Consider the following 23,671-nt stretch of genomic DNA (forward strand, 5'->3'; position numbering starts at 1 on the left):
GAATTGAATCTTCTCTCATCCTATTCAAATTTAAACTTAGAGGTGTGTAAATGCTTGAAATATTTGATAGATGTATAGGAGTGTTCATGGGATGCTTAAATCTCAGCCTCTGTGGTTTCTTTTCTCGTGGATTGTCCGTGTAAATCACAATCCACAGTTGAATTGTAAATTTATCCATCCACTTAAATTATGGGTCCGTCTGTTGCACCCACTAAATGATCGATCATGATCCATTCCATCATTGATTGGTCCATTTGACAGCTAAAATTATATTATAGATTTATAGCATAAGCTAAAAATCGAATCAAAATGAAATTGTGAAAAATACCATCCATATTTAATCGTACATTCAGTAATATTGAATCGCGTAGAGTGACATCTTTTACTGATTAAACAGACTTAATCTTCGAGATGACAAATAAACCTATATGTTTTTTTTGGGATACTTTTTTAATATTTCTATTTTTAAAAAAAAAACAATATAAAATGACGGTAACGGGCACGACCGACCCGGAAGTAATAATTATTCCTGAGCTCAATTTATCACGTCACATGAATAGAACGATCTGGCTCAACCTGACTCTGTCCCGGTCGGCCCGCTATGACAGTCCTATAAATAAGGCACCGTCGCATACTTGTGCTAAGCGGCCCGGCAGCACAAATCATGCGGGAGTTGGAGTCTCCATCCTGCGGCGCCCGATGCCCTTCGTTTCCAGGCTCCGCCGCTTCTGCGGCGACCTCGATCTCCACCTCCTCCTCTCCGGCCACACCCCCGACTTCCTCTCCCTCCGCCGCCACCACGCCCTCCTCATCGCCTCCGGCCAGTCCTCCAACCCCTTCTTCGCCGCCAAGATTATCGCCCTCTACGCTTCCTTCCGCCGCCCCGACCTCGCCCACCGCGTCTTCGCCGCCGCAGCCCCTTCCAACCCCCGCGACACCTTCCTTTGGAACTCCGCCATCAAGTCCCATTTCGGGGCCGGTGACTTCCGCCTCGCGTTCTCCCTGTTCTGCGGCATGCGCTCTTCCGGCGCTCCCCCCAACGAGTTCACCATCCCCATGGTAGTTTCCACCGCAGCTGAGCTCGAATTGCTCCGTCTCGGCTCTTGCATCCATGGGACCGCCACAAAGTTCGGACTTTTGCCGGAGAATTCAGTAGGCGTGGCATCCTCTTTGGTCTACATGTACACCAAGTGCGGAGATGTTGCTCCTGCCCTTCGGGTCTTTGACGAAATGACCGTGACAGATGTAGTTGCATGGACGTCACTAATTGTTGGTTGCTTAAGGAACGGGGATGCTGAGATGTCTTTGTTGTGTTTAAAGGAAATGCACCGAGTCAGTGGACTGCCCAATTCTCGAACTATGGAAGCAGGTTTGCAAGCTTGCGGAAGCTTGGTGGCCCTGAAGGAAGGGAAGTGCCTCCATGGATTGCTTCTGAAATTTGGAATGGAGCATTTTCATTCTGTGAAATCATCACTTCTCTCAATGTACTCAAAATGTGAATGCTTGGATGAGACTGCTCGAGTTTTTCAAGCAATGCCAGAGAGGGATGTAATCTCATGGACTGCAATGATAGTCGTTCATATGAGAAAAAGGCAAATTCTTGAGTGTATGCACATGTTTAGCGAGATGCGAGATTCAGGAGTAGATGCTGATGGGGTTTTACTAAGCTGTATATTATTGGGATTCAGCGACGCAGGTAAAGTTTGTCAAGGAAAGGGATTTCATGGCATGGTGTTGAGGAGAAATTATGAACTGAGCATGTTAGTTATTAATGCTTTAATATCAATGTACTGCAAGTTTGGACTGTTGTATCTTGCAAGAAAGGTTTTTGATGCAGTGGACAATAGAGATGCAGAATCATGGAATTTAATGGTTATCAGTTATGGTAAGGCAGGGCTGGACATTGAGTGCTTAGATCTTTTCAGACAGATGCAGTTTCAAGGATTGATTTCTGATCTCAACAGCTTTGCTTCAGCAATCTCCTCCTGTTCTCATTTAATGGCATTGCGATTAGGTCAGTCCATCCATTGCTACACCATGAAAGTATCACTTGACGAATGCAAATCTATTTGTAACACATTGGTGGGAATGTATGGACAATGTCGAGCATTTCATCTTGCTCAGAGGATCTTTGAGAAGACCAGTAAAGATGCTGTCACCTGGAATGCTTTAATAGCTTCTTATGCACATCATGGTTATTCACATAATGCTTTGTCACTCTTCTATCAGATGCTTCTAAGCGATGTGAAACCTAGTTTGACTACCTTGATAATTGTGCTATCTGCTTGCTCGTGTGTGGGGGCTCTAAACCTCGGAAAGTGGATACACAACTATGCAAAAGAAATGGAATTAGAGCACGATGTTTCTCTGAATACAGCACTGGTTGATATGTATGCTAAATGTGGGCAGCTTGAAATATCAAGAGGTATCTTTGATTCTATGCCTGAAAGAGACATCGTTGCTTGGAATGCCATGCTTTCAGGATACGGGATCCATGGACACGCAAAGGAAGCAATAATGTTGTTCGGAGAAATGGAGAAAATTGGTATCAGGCCGAACGAAACCACATTTCTTGCAATTCTGTCTGCTTGCAGTCATGCAGGATTTGTTGATGAGGGAAAAGAATTCTTCGATAAAATGAACATGTATTCTATTTCACCTATGCTGAAGCACTATGCTTGTATGGTGGATCTGCTAGGTAGATCAGGTTATCTGTATGATGCTGAAGATATGGTACTTAAGATGCCAATTAAGCCAGACGGTGCGATTTGGGGAACTCTGCTAGGTGCTTGCAAAATTCATAACAATGTAGCATTGGGAGAGCGGGTTGCGAAGGAAGCTTTTGACTCAGAACCCGAAAATGATGGTTATTATATTCTCATGTCCAATATGTATAGTGGCGATGGTAAATGGAAGGAGGTTGAAAGCTTGCGGGGTATGATGAAGGATAACAGGCTGAAGAAAACTGTGGGCTGGAGTGCTGTATAGCATGGGAATAGGAGTCAACATGAGAAAAGGATTCCAATTTACTGGATGATGAGCATAGCATTTCACTATTGACATAGGAATCAAAAGGCTCTTTGTCAAGTTGTAGGTTCGGCTATACCGAAAAATCATAGTCGAGCTCTAATATTATTCTTTCGCTATTGTGGAAGCATGCTGATGTAATTTTACAAAGTCGTAAATCTGACAAGTTTGTCATACTAAAGACATTTGATTAACTAACTAATGCGTTGAATGAAGGGGGGAGCTTTGATGCAATGGTAAAATTGCTGCTATATGACTTTGCAATTGTGCGTTCTAGCCGCCGCGGAAACAGCCTCTTGCAATGTAGGTAAAGTTACGTACAATTGACCCAAATGTAGTCCAATCCTTTCCCGTGACTTTGCATTGGTAGAAGTTTTATGCACTGGGAGTGAAACCTACTCATTAGCTGATAGTTTCTCTATTTATGCAGAGTTTATGGGTTAGAAACTCAGATTCTTACAAATAGATTTTCATTTCTTACTCAGTTTCTCCATTTCTGCTCATTCTGATGTTCTCTCTGTTTAGCAGCAGTATGAAATCTACACCAGCAGTGTTTCTGAACAAGCTGTTAATGCTAGATCTGATCTAAACAAGCAGTGTCTCTGAACAAGAAGTGATTATTGGCATGCCGCGAAAGGATTTGCTGGCCGCTCAGGAACACGATTAAAAGCACCTGAAAGTTTCAGATTCCTCATACACCAACAGTTGATCAGTTACCTGAGTTTTGGAAGAATGATTCTCGACACAGAATGATGTGTTGAGAGGGCAACTAAAAAAAGGCAGCTCGGTCAGTATGAAGTTGAAGAAGGATTGGATCACATTAGAATACTTCACGCGACAAAGAGTTAGACATCTCACACTAAAGAAAATGGATAGTCTGCTATCTATGCAGATTCTCTTTTGCGTGTCCAAAACTTCTTTTCGATCAAGAAGTGTGTTATTTCTAAAAAAAAAATAAAGAAAAAAACTAGAACTAGTAGTGCCTATTGAGAATTCAATTGTAATAAAAAGGAAGTCGTCACCTTAACTATCTCTCTAAGATTGTTCTACACACTCAAGAAGGGTACATTTTAGGAGCATTTGCCCTACTATAAATCCCATTGAAAATTCAATTACAGTAAACGGACCTATTGAGAATCCAAGAAGCATAAACATATAAATGATCGAGCTGATCCTATTCGCAAGTTTTTTGAGCTAATTTAAAAAATATTTAATTCGTAATCGAAATTATTTGAATTGAATTTTGATAATTTTTTCTAATAAAATTTAAACTTATAATATTTTGTTTGATTGCTCACGAACTACCCGAATTCAAATTGAATTTTGATTATTTTTATAATACATTCAAATTAAAATTCAAATAACTCAAATCGAACTCAAATTTAATGGTTTTTTGAATTATAGTTTAACACTGCTTGAATCAATTCAAATTAAATTCGAGCTCAAATTTTATTTTGAACCTACATCGAACTAAAATTAGTTATATTTTTGAATTTTGAATGAAATTTGAATATCATATATATTTTTTAAATTTCAAATTTGAATAAATATCAATATTTTTATACTTATGCTCAATTTGATTCATTTGCACCCAGCCAAATTTCAAATTCTGTCAAAGAACATCCACTGATATTGGTACATATGTTTTTGTAAGCCCCTACATCTCCATCAAAGCTACTTCCTCGTCGGCCACATCAGAACCGTTCATACTACCTGGGCTCGAGTTCTCTAACTCGTCAATTTCATCTTTACCATCCTCCTTTGTTTGAGAAGAAATGCCGCTCTGAATGCCAAAACGCAGAGCAACCCTTTCAAGCAGCTCCTGACCATCTGACGGAGATAGCAAGATGCTAAGATTTGTCTTGCCTTTCCAGCAAATTATAGCAATCGTTGAGGAATCTACCACGACTTCGTCACCTCTAGGTTCGTCACCTGGTTGCAATGATTGAATTAAAATCATATGATGCATAGATGAACAGGTCAGAAAAAATGCAAAACCCCATGTAGATGATTGGTTTACCTTCGTTGAGACACAAGACGCAGCAACCTGGCATCAAACTTGAAGCCCTCTCAGAAAAACTAGCATCGACGAAATCTGTAAATTTTACTGTCCTATGCTTTAGAAGAAGCTGGAAGTCGGCTAAAGGCGCATATAAGATCTGTCTTTTTATATATGGAAGAAGCAGAGGTAGTCCTTCTGATGATAACCGGAAAGAACAAGGATACGATTTGTCACTTGACTTTTGTCGTTCCTGTATTCGTGACAAGGCAGAAGCTGATAAATTAGGTGTGACTACTACACAACAAAATGATACTTGCCTTTCTGATTAGCCAAATAGATATAGCAAGTCCACTCCAAAAAATAGATATAGAATATAATACCGATGTCCATAATTAACATGAAACAGCTATTTTAACTTTATTGTTGGGCTCCTTTTCAGGCCTTACCATTTAGTAACCAAAATTATATTAGTAACCAAAATAAATAACATAAAAAGATATACAAAACGCACACTTCTGAGGCATAATAAAAAAAATCCAAAATTTGACTTAGAAATTTGCACGTCCAAGCAAACACTCTCCAAATGTTCAATTGGAGACGAAGCATAGGAAGAAGCAGCCCCTAGGTATCAGTAAAATAAAATCTTTATTATAAACCAAGATGTGGAAATGATCTCCAGAAACAATTGTGTTAGAAAAGAATTCAATGTCATCACTCCAATGGTTCGAAAGTATTAACCATTGGAATAATTTGAGTCATTCAGGATATTTCATTAGGACCATATAAATGCATAAAGGATGCAATAGAAATAGAAATCCAAGGTGAAATTGGTATGTTATAGGAAAAGGAGAAATAAACATAATTATAAAATTCTTGAACATGGTAAACTTAAGCATATAAACTTCTGTATCATGTTTGTATATTTATTTGTGAATGTATAATTTAGTATTTATGTGTCTTATTAATTTTATACTTTCATCTGAGAAGTATTTTTTCTGGTTTAGGACATATTGCATATATAATACCTTTTGTGCTATATTTACTATTATACAGTTTTTTTTTTCATTTTATGAATATACCCTTTTTGTGCTATACTTACTATTATTTAGGTTCCTTCCTCACTTTATGAATATAGGATATTAACCATGGAAGCAAAAGATCAACAAGCAAGAATTTGTATCATAATCTGGTAAATATGATTTAAGAAAGTGAGTCAAAAAAAAATCCTTTAGCCTACAAAAATAGAGCACAAAAAATTCCTTTTTGTGCTATAATTTCGAAGTCTACAAAAATAGAAGAAAATAAAATACAGCCTCTGTGTTTTTTCAGTAGCAAAGTATACATCTTCTTGCCTATTTAACTGACACAACCCAGCCTATAGTTAAGGTACTAATCATCTATTCCACTGATAATAAACATGAGAAATTATAAAGGTCCCTTACTAATGAATTTTTATTTCACCACATAGTTTCCCTTTTTCGCTACAAGAAACCTTTTCTTTAATGCTTGCAAAGATATGAAGAGTTACAGCAGTTGCCCCTCTTAGAATCAGAATCTTCAGAGAATAACACAAGGCTTCTACCAGGAAACAGCAACATGCAATGATCACACAAAGTGAGGACGAGAATTGCTAGGAGAATGTAGTCTTGACCCAAGTAATTATCTCAAACCCAAAAAAGAAAGAAGTGTCACAGAAATGGCAAACTACTGAATGACATCCACGTGTATTATAAAGACTAAGGCTCTCCTTTTCTTTAATTTTCAGTAATTAAATAAAAAATAAAAGTTTCTGAAAACCTATATTTGGTAAGTTGCTTTCAAATGAAATTCTAAACTATGAGAGATAAAAAACAAACCTTAGAAAACAAGAAACAGATATAAGTAGTTTCCTAAAATCCTAAAATCCCGTATATATTTTTAAAAGAGTCAAATTAAGAATACTACAAACTTATGCAAATAGAACTACTACTATTACTATTATTATAAAGGGCAACCCGATGCACCAAGCTCCTCCCAATGAGATACGCAGCCTTATCCTGCTTTGTTTCCGAGACTCAAACCCGTGACCTCTAGGTCACACCAAAGCAACTTTACTGATGTGCCAACTTTACTGTTACTATTATTATACAGTATAATAACATCCCCATATCACATAATATAATATATTTTGTTATACATTAATATGTTAAATATAATATCATTAATAATCAACCAAATAATTCTCTTTATTTCTATGTCAATGAATAATTTAGTTTTACTAAACCAAACAAATTTTCACATTTTCAAATTCTTGAAAAGTGAAAGTTATTTTCGTTTTTCACATTCTTCATTCCACAGAAATGGAAAATTGATTGACTTTGAAGAATGCCCTGAGCAAGAAGCAATATTCAAATGGCATTTGGTATAAGTTTGGAATTCACGGGTATAAGCTCATAGATCCACAAGTAAATTCATAATGCAAGCATGTCAATAAATCATTTGCAATATTCTAACATTTACCATCGTAAATCTAAACAGAATAGGCAAAAAAACAAAAAAAACAAAAAAACAATTTAAACCATAGTTTCAGTGTAAACTTTAACATGACATGAATCTTACTGTATAAAAGCAAATGAAAAGATGAGCACTTACAAAAATCTTAAGGCCGAGAGATGTTATCTTGAGCCTTTCTCCAGATTGGATATTTAGCTGTAGAATATTATTAACTGACTTTGATATATAGTAAATTCTCTTGATATGATTAGGATCAGTATTCCGAGTAACAAGGTGGTCGTCTAGTGGAAATGAATCTGAGATACCATAGTATGATCGTATACTATTTATAATTGCATGATTTTTGAAGAATACAACAGGATCAACTCCTCTCCATTTGCCTTCAGTTTGCAACTTGCCCTTTACTGCCTTAGTTTCAGATGGAAGCCTCTCCTCTTCATTAGTTACTCTTGCCTCATTCAAGTTGGTACCCCTGGTATGAATTGATACTGCATCATTGTCTGATACTGCTGGTGATTTCTCGACTTTTGTATCCACATCAATAGTTGCTAAAGAAGCACTATAAATTAGCCCATCTTGAGAACTACTAGATAAGTCTATTTTGTCATTACATTCAACCACGAGATTTTCACCATCATCTGGTGAGGCATCTCCACTTACAGCTGATTGTCTTGCAGGCTTAATTGGAGCGACTGAAATAAGAAACATCACTTTAGTAGGCATTCTTGATCAGTCTAAGGAAAAAAAAAGACAGATATGTAGTTACCCATTAATGGAGAAAGCTTCTCAAAAACAGCAATGAAAAAAGCTCCAGTATTTTGGTCATGAGGAAGTATTCTCATACAGTTTTCAAGGGGAAATTCAGAAACTTCTCTAAAATAGCTATGATGTTTTTCTATGGATACACTTTCACTGGAAACTTCCTCTATTTTACTTTCGATAGTGCAAGATTCAGTCAGTGGTGCATTGTCTACCAAATTCTCACACAATGCTTGGTGCTGTACACACACACTTTCTGAATGATTCACTCCCTTGTTAACATTTTCTGCAAATGAGTTACTTCCAAGAATCTCGGCATTCTCTTGGCCATCATATTTAAGGATCTCATCGTGACTTTTTCCAGAAGGAAACATACTTGGTACAATCACACCCCTCCTGTACTGGGGTACATCTTTATGAGAGGCCAACCAAAGGCCTCTATCTTTTAACTGTAAATATAGATGGTCATGGAAAAAGGTTAGAAAACCAGTGCCAAGTAGAAAACATCAAGGCATTGATGGATCACTTTAGCTTAGTGAAAAGAAACATTGTAGTTCAATGAAGAGTAAAAGAGATGTTTGAATCATGAATTTTGAATAAAATAAAAGAAAATTAGTAAAAAATTTCCGGATCTTTTAAATTATCCTTTGTCTAAATCCCCTTATTGCTGAGAACTGTCAAAACCTGTGTTGGACAATAAAGTTCAAGGCTAACCTTCCATGTTTTAAGGCCAGGACGACGGACCAACTCAGATAGTTCACCAGAAACATCAAGAAGCTTAATTGAATTAGCACTTCTTCGAAGAACCTACAAGAATATGAGAATCACAATTCCACAGTGACCAATTTTACTGCACAAAAGTAAAGCAAAACCAACATCAATAAATCATTCTGAAAGGTTTACCGAAAGCAAACATATGAAGTATGCAAGAGTGAGAAACTGAATTGTAAATACCCTAGATTGGATGTAATTCTAAAAATTGAAACTGGATATTTAATGTTTGGCAATGAGTGACTTCCATAGCAACTACACTGAAGAAATAATCATCTCACTATTGTAGATAAATATACATCAACAAGCATGCACATCAAAGGCTACATGTACAAGTGGGGAAGGGTTGGAAAAAATAAAAGACAAGCATATAACTTAAATGACTTATATCAGATAACCTCTGCTACAACAGCCTCATTTTCAACTGGATTCATTGAGCAGGTAGAATAAACCATCCTTCCACCCACTTTAAGCAATGCTACACCTGTGACTCAAAAGATTAAAATGATTAGTCAATGGGAATCTGTAAAATAACAGCCAGAAAAGAAACCCTTTAATACAAACAGCATAGTGAGCAGATAACAAATCTCTTCATAAAAAAATGCTGTTGAGCGTACAAAGTACATTTTCAATGGAAACAAAGTGGTTTAGCTTAAGGTATTGACAATTGAAAGCAATATTTGAGATATGCTAACAAGGAAATTAAAGAATGCAAAAGCATATACACATGTTTTCCATTTAGAATACACCTTACTCAAGAAAAGCCCTAAATTAATCTAAATACAGACAACTGATAATAGAATTAATCTAAATATTTTCTTCTTCAGTCAAAAAATCATCTATCCTGATAGAAGGTTAATTACCAGTTTGTGCAAAATGTATATACTGAAATTCACATTTCAATGCTAAATACATGTAAATGGACATCAAAACAGAATCAGGAAGTTCTAGGCAACATACCAACAGCATGCTAAGAATTAAACAAATATCATCTCGATATGAAAGCTAAGAAACCTATGACAAGTTAACTAATAACATTGCATTACTTAGTAGCTACAACAAAGATAACGTATTTGAGAATCCAGTATGAAACAAGGTCATAATATTGTTACCGCGCATCGCGATCTCAACTTGAAGACGATGAAGACCATTACCCATGCCTGCATTCCTGTATGTAATCATGTCTATGTAATCATGTCTGATAGGTTAACTGGAGAAAATTGAACACACTGAAGAACGAAATAATATCTGACCATTTCCTCCAGATGTCAGGAGCTTTCCTGAGAGTGCCATCACCACTACAAGGAACATCACACAAAATCCGATCAAACTGCAAACTACCTTTCATAAGTTCTTTTTCACCTTTTAAAGTTTCCTTGTAATCCTTCACACAAGGATAAGTAGGGAAGTATTGTGCTTCATGGTTAGTTACTACTAAGTTGGCAGTACTCATCCGTTTTGTCTGATGGATAAGAAGATTGCATCTTTGAACATCAACATCATTTGCTATTACCTATATCATCATGCAAGAAGAATCATTAGAGAAGACTGTATCCTTAGATGTTACTGCATGCTTCCTGAGAATGATAGAAAAGAATGACAAATAATTTAAAAATATGAACAAAGGGCAAACAGATTGGAAACAACCAGCCCATTTGGTAGTAGTCCAGGTTCAATTGAGTGGTGTATCATTTCAAGCAACTGAAAAGTTTTAGACCCTGGAGCTGCACACACTGCAAAAGAAAGAAAGTTAACAAGAAAGCAACATAAAGTCAAATGAAAACTGTCATGTATTTTCAACATAAAATATGGTGCCACCATCAGCCTAATGACCTTATTTGATTGTCACAAAGAAATGATGAACCCTAATGTCTCCAAGATGACTATCGCTTCAGATACTAACAACTGAAGTAAAAAAGATTCAACATAGTATGATGAAAATGTGGATTTAGTATGAGATAAAATAAAATGATCATCACTAATACTATAACTGGAAACGACCAGAAAGTGAGCTTCACATTGGTATGAAAGATAATAGAACAGACTACAGCCAAGGTTAGTGATACCATGCCGTGCCGGCACAAGCATAATTTACCATTCAGTTCAGGTTGTTTTGGTTTATTTTATTTTTCTTTTCTTCTTTCCTTTTTATTTTAATCTTTTTAGGTTTAGTGTTTCCTCTTTTATATATATTTTTATTTTTTTAACTTTCCCTCCCATAATTTTGTTCCCTCTTTCATCTATTTCTTTTCCTCCCATTTACAAAATAACCGACAGCAACTAAGGATTGTTACAGGAACTGGGGGGGGGGGGGGGGGACTAGATGAAGATGAATTATTCAAAAAAGTATCTATAACAATCAAATTTGGAAAACGACTCAAAATTCTAAACATTGCTAAGAGTTATAGGCACTTTGTGCTAAGGAAAACCAAATATTTAGAAAAGAGGAAAACACTATGGTGTTACCATCATCCTAATGTGCAATTTTGGATTTCACATAAAGTGAGAAAACCTTAGACCTGCTGAAGGAAAAAAATTGACTCCTTCATAGTAATGATGTCTAGATACTTACTATGAGAATAAAAGTAATCATCAATATTGCTATAAATTGAAAACAACTAGAATGTTGGGCCTCGCATGGTACGAAAGATGATAAAACATACTAATGGAATTAAACACTATGCCGAAGCAAATCAAGTATTTGGAGTTCAAAGTAAGCCTTAAAGAGAGGGAGCACTATGGTTCTATCATTAACCTAATAAACATATTTGATTTTCACAAAAAATAAGAAAACCTTACAACACCATGACTAATTGACTAATAAATGATTTCATAGTATGATATAAATGTGGACATAGATAAAAAAAAAAAAGGCAGCCCGGTGCACGAAGCTCCCACCATGCGGGGTCCCAGGGAAGAATCCATTGTACGTAGTTTTACCCTGCTTTTTGCAAGAGGGCAACAACTTTACCGTTGCGCCAAGGCTCCCCTTCAAATGTGGACATAGATTCGCCATATAATTGTCCCAACTATTTGGAGTCATATACTTGGGCTTAATTTGAGAGAATAAAATTAATCATCAATAATGTTGTAAACAGAAAACAATTGAGAACATTGTGCTTCAAAATTGGTATGACATGAAATAAAATGGAGCAATGCAGTTAGACAATTTGTGCTGTGACAAATCAAGTAATCAACTATTTGGAGGTCTTGGTGAACGTTAAACAAAGTAAAATACAATAAAGGTAATATTATGAAATCCTGGAAAGTATACTTCCTACTACTGTTCATCTAAGAATTCTGCTGAATTTACTGAATAAACTTCATATGTTCACAAGTATATAAATAAAAGAGAAAGTCACATACTGTCAAGTACATAGTGATCTGGATGCACATCTAAGAATAACGGAGGCACCTGTATAGATATTGTACTTTAAATTGTAGAGAGTCAAGCATAGAAAATTTACTATAAGTAAATTACGAAAAACAATTAACCACCATGCTAACAGCTTCCTGCCTTGTTATATTTCCAACTTCATTCTCCTGCTTTAAAAACTCATGGAATCTGGAAGAAATGAAGAGGGTATATAATAATCAAGCATAAAGACATTGTAAAGGTACGCTGATTATCATGTTTACTTATATATCTTCTCTTAACTATTAAGCAATAAATATTTATTAGAAAAATATACTAATTGATATTGCTGAATTAAAAATATCAGAGTAGCGTCATGCAAGGAGCATCTAACAATCACTCAAGGTATGCCAGGAATAATGTATAAACAACCTTATAAATGTCACCCGATAATTGCTCGCAAAAGAATCCACTAGCTAAAATAGAGGTAGCATTGATATAATGTTTTCCTTCAATCTTCAATGAGAAAGGGAATCAGTCAATACCATATTTCTTGTCTAATAGAGAACCTACAACTTTATCAAAGTAAAAAAGTAATATATATAAGAAATTTGCATTTACCATTTCTGGTTTAATGATTACCTATATGACCTTCAGTGCTAACTGTGTTACTTCTTGGACCTTCTATTGTTACCAACTAATAAGTGATGCAAACAAGGAATAGACTTTGACTAGAATTCTTTTTTAATTTTAATTAACATTATTAATTATTCTATTTAAGTATTGGTTATTTTTTTAATTGGTGGTAGGATGTTTTACTTTGGGATTAGTTTTTATATGTATCCATTGATCTGGTAAAAGTTATTAGGATTATTATAGTTCCCCATTAATGTGCTGTGTATCTTCTGCAGATTCTTCCTCCACATTACCACTTTCATGACATTATTATGCACGGGTAGCCCTATGACGCATGTTTTTTCATTAGTTGTAAAGATAAACCAAAAAGGAAGGACACAAAATCAAAGTGCAAAATGAGTGCATGAATTTCTTACTCATTGTTAGGTGTATCCAAAGAAGAAAGATAAAAATAAAAAACATTGCTAAGCAGAGTTGAAATAATTGTTTGTTATGCTTAGAAATGACAACCTGATGATAACTTTCCAAGAGTTGAGTTTTCCTAGAAAAAGTGATGCAAACTACCAACAGACATAGAATAGAATTTTAAATTTTTTAATTAATTTCAGTAAATGTTTTATTTTATGATTGGTATCTTTAGATTTATTAGCATAGTATTTTAATTTGGTAATAGTTTAATAGGTGTCTGTTAAATCGGTAAGATTTTTTGGGGGGTTATTATGTTTTCTATTTCTTCTCTAGTTTATTATTTAAGTTTATAATACTGTCATATCTTTTTTTGGTTTTCAATCAATAAAATTCTCCTTTGATTAATATGTGTGGGTTCGTTTTTCTCTAAGAGAGATAACTATCCCTTTAGTTAATCAATCATCTCAATTATTTTATCAATTTTATCTCAATCTTCTTTATAACTTGGAGGTTTGTTTCAACGTTGCCTCTATAAGCATATATAAATTGTTTGGCAATCAAGAGTCAAGACATTGTTATAAACAGACTCATACAGTAGCCTTAGTTCATCTGGAATTTGTATTAATCCTTTAACGTTAGGATAACCATTCAAATGGCTAGATTCATGACCAAAGAAAGTTATCCAATTGAAGAATCCAGAACTCAGTTTCAAGGCCACACCATAGAAAAATAACTATGGGTTTGTGAGTTAAATATTTAAAAACAATTCGCCGTCACATATAACTGAACAAGAATAATAATGGGAGATTCAGGACACATACTCATACAATTGGCTTTCGTCTGCTGGCCTATAAAAGCATGTCATTAGCATGTGTGGTTGCATTTGCAATAAGAAACTTTTCTCTAATTTATTTTGTGCATTATATCCAACAAATAGCGTTGAGGAAAAATAATTGAAACTTTGAAAGTTAGTGTGCATGTCCAAGCAATAAACAAAATTATACACAAAACTATTTATCATTAACATAAAGATAAAACGTGCAAATAAATTTATAATATTTTTTATTCTTTTTTTCCAAAAAAAAAGAGGAAAAAACTTTTTGTCAATGTAATGAATATCAATTCACAAAATAACTTTAGGTTAGTACCTCTCAAGAGTTTGGCTTTTCCTAAGTTGCATTCTTGAAAAATTCAGGTGCCAAGCAAGGTTGTCTGGATACCAAGGCAAAGATCTAATAGCTTCGACTTCACATTCGTCATTGACCTATCAATCAAAGTTCTTTATTAGTCAAAATGAAATAACAAAAGTGAAAATGATATACAACTCAAGCATTGAACTTTTAGAAAATATGGTGGGTACCTCATGTTTCAGGGATGTTATGAAGTCATTTTCCAGTTGCAACAGAATGTCCTTACAAAACTGGCCACTGCATCAAAGTAGCATCAAATTTCTAGTTTGCATCATCTCAGGTCATAACCTTAAAGCCATGAAGCTTAAAAAGGAACAAGAAAGACCGAGAACAAAACAGGCACAGTTGGTGATCAAATATGAGGACATGCAAATCTATTTTTAAAATTACAGCATTTCTTTGAAATTAAACAGAATTTTTCTATTATTCCAGTCAGAAATAAAGAAAGCATGTGAAAGAAGATTGAATCAGCATCCTCAGAACATAACATTAGCAATGTGGGCAAAATACTTCAGGATGATAAAGATGTGTGAATAAATGAATAAAGAAATCTGAATAAAACAAATCTGAAACTGAAGGAACCTTGAGTAGTTCTCTGCTAGAACAGCAATAGTGGAACTAAAGTAAGCTAAATGTGCAATGCAAGGTGGATGACCAGAAAGGAAGCGATGAGGTGAGCAGCGTTAACATGCCCAATAGTACACTGAGAGCATTTGGGTCAATCTCATCTACCAAAGCAGCCCCCTCAATCCCATCAACTGTCCACAAAAATAAGCTTCCATGGACCACCAGATTAGGTCAGCTACATAAGCTGAGGAAAGGGATGAGAGGTTTTAGGCTGGGCTGAGTTAAAGTTGCTGCTATATCGCAGATTTTGGGAATACAGAGGCGAGGAGGAAGCTGTTGATCCAAAAGAAGACGTTGGTGATATCATCCATGAATAAATTCAAAGGTGACACTGAGTAGCTGGGATTTGTTCACTCAAAGCTTCTGTGAGGAAGCGGCACAGTGACTCAGTGAAGTACTGCTGGAATTCAAGGAGTCGGTTCACTAATGTTGTTGGCTAAACAACAGCTCTTGATGGAGCCAATGTTCAAAATCTCAAGTGCCAGAATTTCAATGTTTAACTGAAACAATACTATTTCAGTATTGTACCGACATTTATATGCATGGTGTCAGTGATAAATTTGAGGTTGAAAGAGGAAGGAGATGAAGCAAAAGAAAGAAACATTTTCTATGACAAGTGACATCAAGTTTCAATAATTTACTAGAATAATACATTTTGACCGTTTCACTCGGGGTGCGAGATTTCAAACCATGAATGAAACCAAGGAGTTGATGGCTTTTTATCAAGATAATATTTTAAATATTTTTAATCCAAAAATGCCCTCATATATTGCATATATTGCATGGAAATACCTTTTAATACCTTCGAGACTAGCTAAGCCAAAAAAAAAAAAAATTGTTGAAAACTGATTCACAAATCCACCTAGTACCCCATATACATGGAATCCTGAACACATAAGAAATAGATGTATATTGGTTTCAAGTTATGAGTTTCATTGCATAGAAATAACTATTAGCATGGTTGCCAAGATCAAATTAAGTATGGATCCATTGGTTTGGATCAGAATCTGACTAATTCAATATGATTTTTGCTGAAAAATTAGACGCCCATATGTTATTCAGAAGTTTGTCAAAATGATAGTGACTACATGAAAACATTGATCCATAATTGACTACACAAGAAATTCGGATAAATCCATTGATTGATCACAAAAACAATGCTTGAGCCTTAGCATGTGATGTTGGCACTTGGAAACACAAAAGAGCTTGAAGTTAGACTTGGAGGCTGAACAGCAGCAACCAAAGGAGATCGAGATGATCAACTTCGATTTTGATAGAGTTCATGTGCTGTAGAGATTATGTAGCGACGAAAACAAACATAGTTGGAAAGACATTATAAAGAAATACTTTTATCAGATTTAGTATTATGTATTATAGATAATATTGGCAACAGTCTAATGCTAGTTATTACTATATGTTAATTGTCTAATATTATTTTAATAATAAAATAATATTATTATAATTACTCATTAGATATTGTTTATTGGTAATTGTTAACAATATAATATCATTTGTATAATATAAATATTATTAAATAATTTTCTATTAGATATATGTTAAGGGTATATTCATTAGATAGTAAAATAATTAATTATCATTATGATAAAAATATAATATTAATAATTGTGTAGCAAATATTAACAATATAATATTAATAAACATTATTAATAATTTGGTATTAGATAATATTTATGGTATACTAATTAGATAGCATAAATACTTAATTAGTGTTATGATATATATCATAGTTACGTATTATTATGCAATCACTACATGCAAAAAATTATCAGATTTATTAAGTACTATTAACATTCATTAACTATATACCTACACTATGGCATGTAGTAATAGTGACTTTAATGTTTAAAACAGCTTATTTTGTTGTTTTCAATTTTCTTCATTTTTTCTGATTTCAAACTCTTAGGGTAATCTCATTGATTGGGATTCATGGGAAATGGTGGATCTAATATGGCAGATACCAAAGTTTATGGAAAGTAATACTGATTCAACAATGCCTATATTGACAACCATGGTTATTGGGAAATAAAAAATGGAAGATCCAAATAAAATAAATCTACGATCGATAGTGCTATTCTTCAATTTTTCTACATGACTAATGAGAATATGGCTAGTGAGACGCAAAAAATCAACATTTTCGAGCTAGAGGTGACTACTTAGAATGATTAAGATGGTAATAGTTAATTTGAAATCGGCCATATCTAACATCACAAAAAAAATAAAAACTAGGATGACATGTGAATAAAATAAAAGTTGAAAGTTGATGAAGTTTACCAGTCCTCACAAGAAAATCAAGAAGGCAATGGAAACCTTGCTTGGTTGGCACACAGATACAAAACCGACAAGCCAAACACAATAAGAACAAATATAACATGAGATGTTAAAGTAACAAATAATAATGATCATCATTGACAGGCGTATTAAAAGCCGTTCAAAATGCAAGGAGTTTTTTTTAAATTTGAGGAAGTGATTGTAGTTTGATATAGAAAACAATTAAAAAAAAACATGATGAAGAACAAGAGACTGGTAGAAAGGATTGAGGACTCATTGGCTTATGGAGTTTAAGATACCAATTCTCATAATACAAGTTTTTTGGAAATGCATGTGTAAACAAATTGAAAATAATAACAACAAGAAATCACCTCGAATTTATTCTAAATGCAGCTGGAAGTGGCTTTCTGAGCATAGAAATGAAGTCTTCCCACTCATCTTCAGGCACAATATGTTGCTCCTATAGAAGGTTGAAACCATGACATTTTAGGAAACATGGGATATAGGTAACAACAACAAGTTCTACTCAAACTTTACCATCTTTGTTCTAAAGAAAAAACACACAACATAAAAAAAATATAAAGTCTCATTGTTTCATGTTCATGATAACACCCATGGAGATAGGATTATCTTATACCACTAGCACAGAGCAAATATCAATGATGTACCAGGAATTTGTGACATGCAATGCCACAGGTGCACGGCAAATATAAGTGATGTACCATCTACTAAGTATATCCACTTAAATTCTTACAAGATCACGACAGGCAAAACCCTTTTAATCCTTTTTGAATGTTAATTACTACACAATTGTCTTGTCATCAACATGATGAAACTAAGTCAAATATACACGAGATTTGATGAACATGAGCCTGAGAGAAATAGTGCATTTACAGAATGAATTTGTCCAATACTATAAAATAGTTGGAGCAAGCGAGAGCCAAGGAAAAAGGTTCAAACATAATATTGGAAGTGAAATAGAGCAGAGATACACATCTATAAAATGCCTTTCTTTTCCAACAGTGCACTGATCCATTAGAAATCGACCGTGGGAACACCCAGTAAAACTTCATCGAGCAAGATCACGATACACGAGATCGGAAGGATCTCGGCGTACGAGAATGTGTTGAGAGTAGACCTTGTAATACTCGTCGAAGTTGGCGTTCTGGGTAGCGAAAGGCTGCCACGTGGGGTTGGGCTTGTCGGCTGTCGAGGGGTCATCGGGGCGGGCCTCCTTGTTTCCGTACTTCCAGACGTTCTCCCGGCCCTGCTTGAAGTGCCGCCGCTGCGTGCGGCCGCGCTTCCGCCCGCCGCCCATCTCCGCCGCGCCGCGACTCGCGAGGGTGGATGCCGAGGCGAAGGCCACTCGGAGTCGGTTCGTGCTTCGCATTTGTCAGTTCGCCTTTTAAACCGCTTCGCATTTTATCGGGGGCTCGCTTCGAAATCGCGGTCTAATTTGACTTGAACCGGGCAGTCGGGGGACTAGGGTTTACTACCGGTTCATGAATTGGGGGCGTGCGCTGGACCCACTAAGTCCGCACTAATCACTTTTCTAATATACCCCACATGATTTCATTAATATCAAATCCCCCCCCTTCAACAATATTTTTTATTTTATCTTTTGATAAAAATATTTGTAAGATCAAAATTCTTATTTAGATCCAACCTTTCTAGCCTTGATGTCCTCGGCACTTTCATATCCTTTCCTTACAATAGTCCAACTTTTCTGAATCATAGACAAATTAGGCAAATCTTTTTGGAATGGAGATTGATTAGTAAATTTGAAAATTATATAAATCATTGAAGTAAAAGATAATTTCATTCATCTTAAGTAATTAGTAGTCACTAATATTTTATAGGTCGACTTTTAAATATATATATAAATTGTGATCTGAATCTATCCGATAGAAAAACTAAAGGAAAGATCACCTCTTTTAAAATTAATGATGTGAAATTCAAATTCATAGATTATTCCAAAAAAAATAAGTTTATCCTTCATTATTCTTTTACGTCCCTCGCATGTTCATATTCTTCTCAAAAACAATCCAACCTTTCTAAATCAAAGACATTACTCTCTTGAAAACACATGACTTTAAGGGCATCCAATGCCAGATTTTTTTTTTAAGGTGAATGAAATTTAAAAAAGCGGGATAAAAAAGTTCAAACTATTATAGGCGTAAGATTTGAGATTTTTATTTTAAAAGTAGTAGTAAAATTTTAAAGTTACTTTTTTCTCTTAAAATTAGTAACATGGGTCAAACACTTTACTAATAAATAAAATTGTATGATTTGATAATAAGAGTCCATGAAAAAATCATAGAGAGATTTTTTTAATAGGATGAGTGAATAGTATGTTTTTATATTTTTGATGTGACATTGATGTAGGAGTTTATCTATAAAGATGCCCTAACAAAGTGGATGAATATTAGGAACATAAAAAAAAATTTATTTAGAACTTTATCCATTAGAAATATCCTAACAAAGTGGGTAAATCTTTTGGAGGGAATATTAGTTATTGAAATAGAAATGATCGAAAAGTTTTTTAAAAAAAATTATTTTCAAAGATTGTGGTCACGATCTATGCTCTCACACCTACAAATACTCGTATATAAGCATGGGTGACAAATTCAATCTGATCATGACTATGTATCAAAGGAATTTGGCCGACCACTCTAGCCCTCTTTCACATTTGTTATGTGCATGCAGGTATCACATCACCATCTAGATCGTTATGGGGGGCAGAGCATACAACATTCCTACTTTGGCATTGTTCTCACAAATTTATTCCACTTTATTATTAATATTTTTTTTATAATCTAGGTGTCTAAGTTTTATCTGACTAATTATGAAGATAGACATTCTTCCTCCTAGTTTGCCTAACAAATAAATCTGAAAAACAATTTATACACACTTAGAGATCAACCTCTAGAATATTCATTCCTGTTAAAATTACACTACAACATATTTAATTTTACGCAATGCACAATTATTCTATCCACAACATGCATCGCATATTATACAACTACAAGTTGTTGAAAGTCATAAGACATCGACAGTATGGGTTGCGTGCTACAGTTAAGAGCATTCGTAGCTCACACCATGCACTACAGTTAAGAACATTCACAACGCGTTATGTGTGCTGTGGTTACAAACATTCATAATGCCCTGTGTGTATTGCAGTTACGATTATTCAAATGTCACACAAATTATAATATTACATACAAATATCACATACAATTATAATACTACATGCACATAATTATAAAATCAAAACTCAAAAAAATATAATACCACAGACAATCATAAACACCACAATTACGTAAAAAAAAAATTCACTTAGTAAGAGAAAATAATCCAAACTAGTAATAAAAAAATTCACTTAGTAACATAAATTTTTTACAAAAAAAATATATATAACTTTTAAATCAGTATAATCTATATTAGTCATACAAAATTATAAATGTATATAACCAAGTGACTATGCTTCTTATTGCATTCTCAAGAAAAAGTATTCATCATTTGGTCAAATTATGTCCATCTTCTCCAAAAAAAAAAAAAAAAAAAAAAAAACTCTATCAATCTAAACTTTACAATAAGATCCACCAAGAAGAACGTAATGCACATTTGCTTTTGGATTTGTGGATGCTATTCAATTTTCTGTAACAACTCCATCAACACACCAATGAAGCAACTTAAATTTAGTATTATCATCGATATATCCGTGATTCGCATCATTCACTTTTGACTGTATAATAATATAAAGTTATTAATTCTACCATGTCTATTTTTATAATACATTTGTAGTTTAAAAAACACACAATTCCAAAATAGTTACCTAAACTTTGGTTAGATGTCAATTAATATTATCAACATTATCACATTTTTTTGCACCATTGATATCACTACCGTCACCAATATAATTCTCAACACCACTATGAATGACACCACTAACAATCTAATTTTACAATAAATTGTGTCAAATAATATCATTGCCATAAGATAATTTTACTAACAACAGGCACTTTAGGAAGGCTACGTGAGATTACGTGGCCTGACGATCCCCCAAATAGTCAACATGTAAAATACTGAAAAAGGGTGAATCACCATAAGGGAATTTTTTGGAAATTTTAAAAATTTTCTGGAAATTTTTCGGAGCCCGTATGACGTAGGTTACGGGGATAAATATTGGCCACAGGAAAGCTTGTTTAGGCTACCCCATTTAAGCGAGGAAATGTTTGATTTTTTCCTTTTTATTTTCATTTCCTTTTTCTTTTATTTTTTTCCTTCGTTTCCTTCCCCCCGTCGAACCCGTGCCCGAGTCGTCCCTGACGCCCTTCCCCCCACGCCTTCTCCTCTCCCGATCTTCTGCCCTAACCACCCCTTTTCCTAACCGACGTCGCACACGGCGGTTTCTCCTCCCCTCGCGTACAAAACCGTCGACCGAGGGTGTTTGCATCTTCTTCTTCTTCTTTATCTCCTCCAACCTCGCGACGTTTCTCCCTCTTTGTGAGTTGTTGCCGCACCACCGATGGACCTCACTGTGCCCTAATTTTCTTCGCGACTTCTTCCTTGGGCGATCGACGACTCTTCCCTAAGTCGGTCCCTTCCCTTCGGCCGGTGATGCCCTTGTGCGCTCGAGGCAGTAGTGTCGCCTCCCTTCTTCACAGTGTCGATCATCTTCCTCTCCCTCTCCCTCGCGACGCCAAATCAGTCGGCCGTCGGTCACCAGCCACCGGACGCTGAGCCACTGCGTCACTGATTTGGTCGCTTCGGTCGATGGCCATGCCGCCTTCCTCTGCTCCGGCTCGGTACTGCAGTAGCCGACTGCCTATCTGTGCCCTAGTTTTGGTCATCGCCGGCTTGGATCTACTATCTTGTGCTCAAGCTTCCATTTCACACACGGTAAGCATCCCTGGTTGTTTCCATCAGTAAGCTACTAGGGTATGATTGCTACATGTTGTTTTGGATTAGTGATCTCAATTTCTTGGTTCCACCTTGAACCGAACAGAAGGGAAGAATTCCAGGAGGTGAGGTTCTATGTACTAGGGTATCCGATTGGTGGACAACAAGTTGATCAGGGCAGAGAGGTAGATTCTAGTAGTGTTTCCTTGCCGAAAGCACTCCAACCAGCAACCATATCGGTTGTGAATCGAGGTAAGGAGTAGGGATTTAGTTACATATTGTGGATAATGGATCCTTATGGTAGATCATGGTGTAATTGATCATTTAGTAGTTGATTGTGCTTAGATTTATTTGTTTAGATTAATCTAATGGGATGATTAGGGTTAAGGAAAATAACCCTAGTCAACTGTTGGATTTATTTTAGGTTTGGATTATTAATCTAATGGGTTGATTGGGGATTAGGTAACTAACCCTAATTAACCGTTAGATTTAATTTAGGTAGGTTGAGGTTTAGGGTTTAGGGTTTTTCCCTAAATTATTTTTAAGAATTTTATTTAGCTATTCATTTGAGTTGTAGCTAAATAAAAATGTATATATATTGGTGACACAGGACTTTGACGCGAGACGAGCATCTCGACGTCGGATTTGGATCGGATTGGACCTTTTTATTAGAGGCGGATACCTTGACTTATCTATTTTGATATATCATTTGATATGCATAGTAGTTTTTAACAAGTAGTAATAATTATGTTTCTTATCTGCATAGATTTGTCACTACCGGATACCTGTTATATGCTTGTTTTACTTACTTGTTATGCATTCCATGTTAGTACCCACCTGATTTTATATACTTATAGAGGTAGTGACATAACTATGCCTTATTATGTTCAGGACCTAGGTTTTTATACCTTATCTAACCTGTGTACCTAGACCATTGATTTGGTACATTTGTCCTATGGTACACATTATGTAGAGATGGATAGGTTCAAGATATTTCCATGTTTAGTGACATGCACCGTCTCGTATGATTGCATGATGTGCGATAGTCTAGTAGCCGCTCGTGATTTACATCCTCCGTGTTAGCCCTGCGATGGGTTAGCGAGGGCTCTGGGGTCGAGCGTATTGGCCTTTTGCCACCATGATATGCGATAGTCGGCTCCATTATTATTGAGCACATCGCCAGTTACATGAATCTGCACACACAACCACTCA

At 35.3% G+C, this 23,671-nt stretch overlaps 2 protein-coding genes across 5 annotated transcripts; one reads left to right on the forward strand and one right to left on the reverse strand.

Annotated features, from left to right (window-relative positions):
- The first annotated feature begins 648 nt into the window (after positions 1 to 648).
- LOC122052296 (pentatricopeptide repeat-containing protein At4g39952, mitochondrial-like) lies at positions 649 to 3,790 on the forward strand. Of its 4 annotated transcripts, none has more exons than XM_042613755.1 (2): positions 649 to 3,466; positions 3,556 to 3,790. In XM_042613755.1, exon 1 carries the CDS (start codon positions 700 to 702, stop codon positions 2,986 to 2,988), a length of 2,289 nt encoding a protein of 762 aa, XP_042469689.1. In that variant the 5' UTR covers positions 649 to 699; the 3' UTR covers positions 2,989 to 3,466; positions 3,556 to 3,790. The 4 variants fall into 4 exon arrangements, with proteins under 4 accessions (XP_042469689.1, XP_042469692.1, XP_042469691.1 ...); XM_042613758.1 differs by having other exon boundaries at positions 649 to 3,339; XM_042613757.1 differs by having other exon boundaries at positions 649 to 3,334.
- A 775-nt stretch (positions 3,791 to 4,565) lies between these two features.
- On the reverse strand, positions 4,566 to 18,946 carry LOC122052297. The gene is made up of 15 exons (XM_042613760.1): positions 18,696 to 18,946; positions 17,929 to 18,017; positions 14,812 to 14,878; positions 14,600 to 14,715; positions 12,551 to 12,617; positions 12,419 to 12,467; positions 10,700 to 10,785; positions 10,306 to 10,565; positions 10,165 to 10,220; positions 9,451 to 9,536; positions 8,996 to 9,088; positions 8,289 to 8,730; positions 7,661 to 8,214; positions 5,048 to 5,279; positions 4,566 to 4,959 (listed from the first exon to the last, which is right to left on the reverse strand). The coding sequence occupies exons 1-15, from the start codon at positions 18,873 to 18,875 to the stop codon at positions 4,685 to 4,687; spliced, it is 2,652 nt and encodes an 883-aa protein (XP_042469694.1). The 5' UTR covers positions 18,876 to 18,946; the 3' UTR covers positions 4,566 to 4,684.
- Positions 18,947 to 23,671: the final 4,725 nt, after the last annotated feature.

The sequence above is a fragment of the Zingiber officinale genome, chromosome 3A (assembly GCF_018446385.1).
Source record: "Zingiber officinale cultivar Zhangliang chromosome 3A, Zo_v1.1, whole genome shotgun sequence".
Lineage (NCBI taxonomy): Eukaryota > Viridiplantae > Streptophyta > Magnoliopsida > Zingiberales > Zingiberaceae > Zingiber > Zingiber officinale.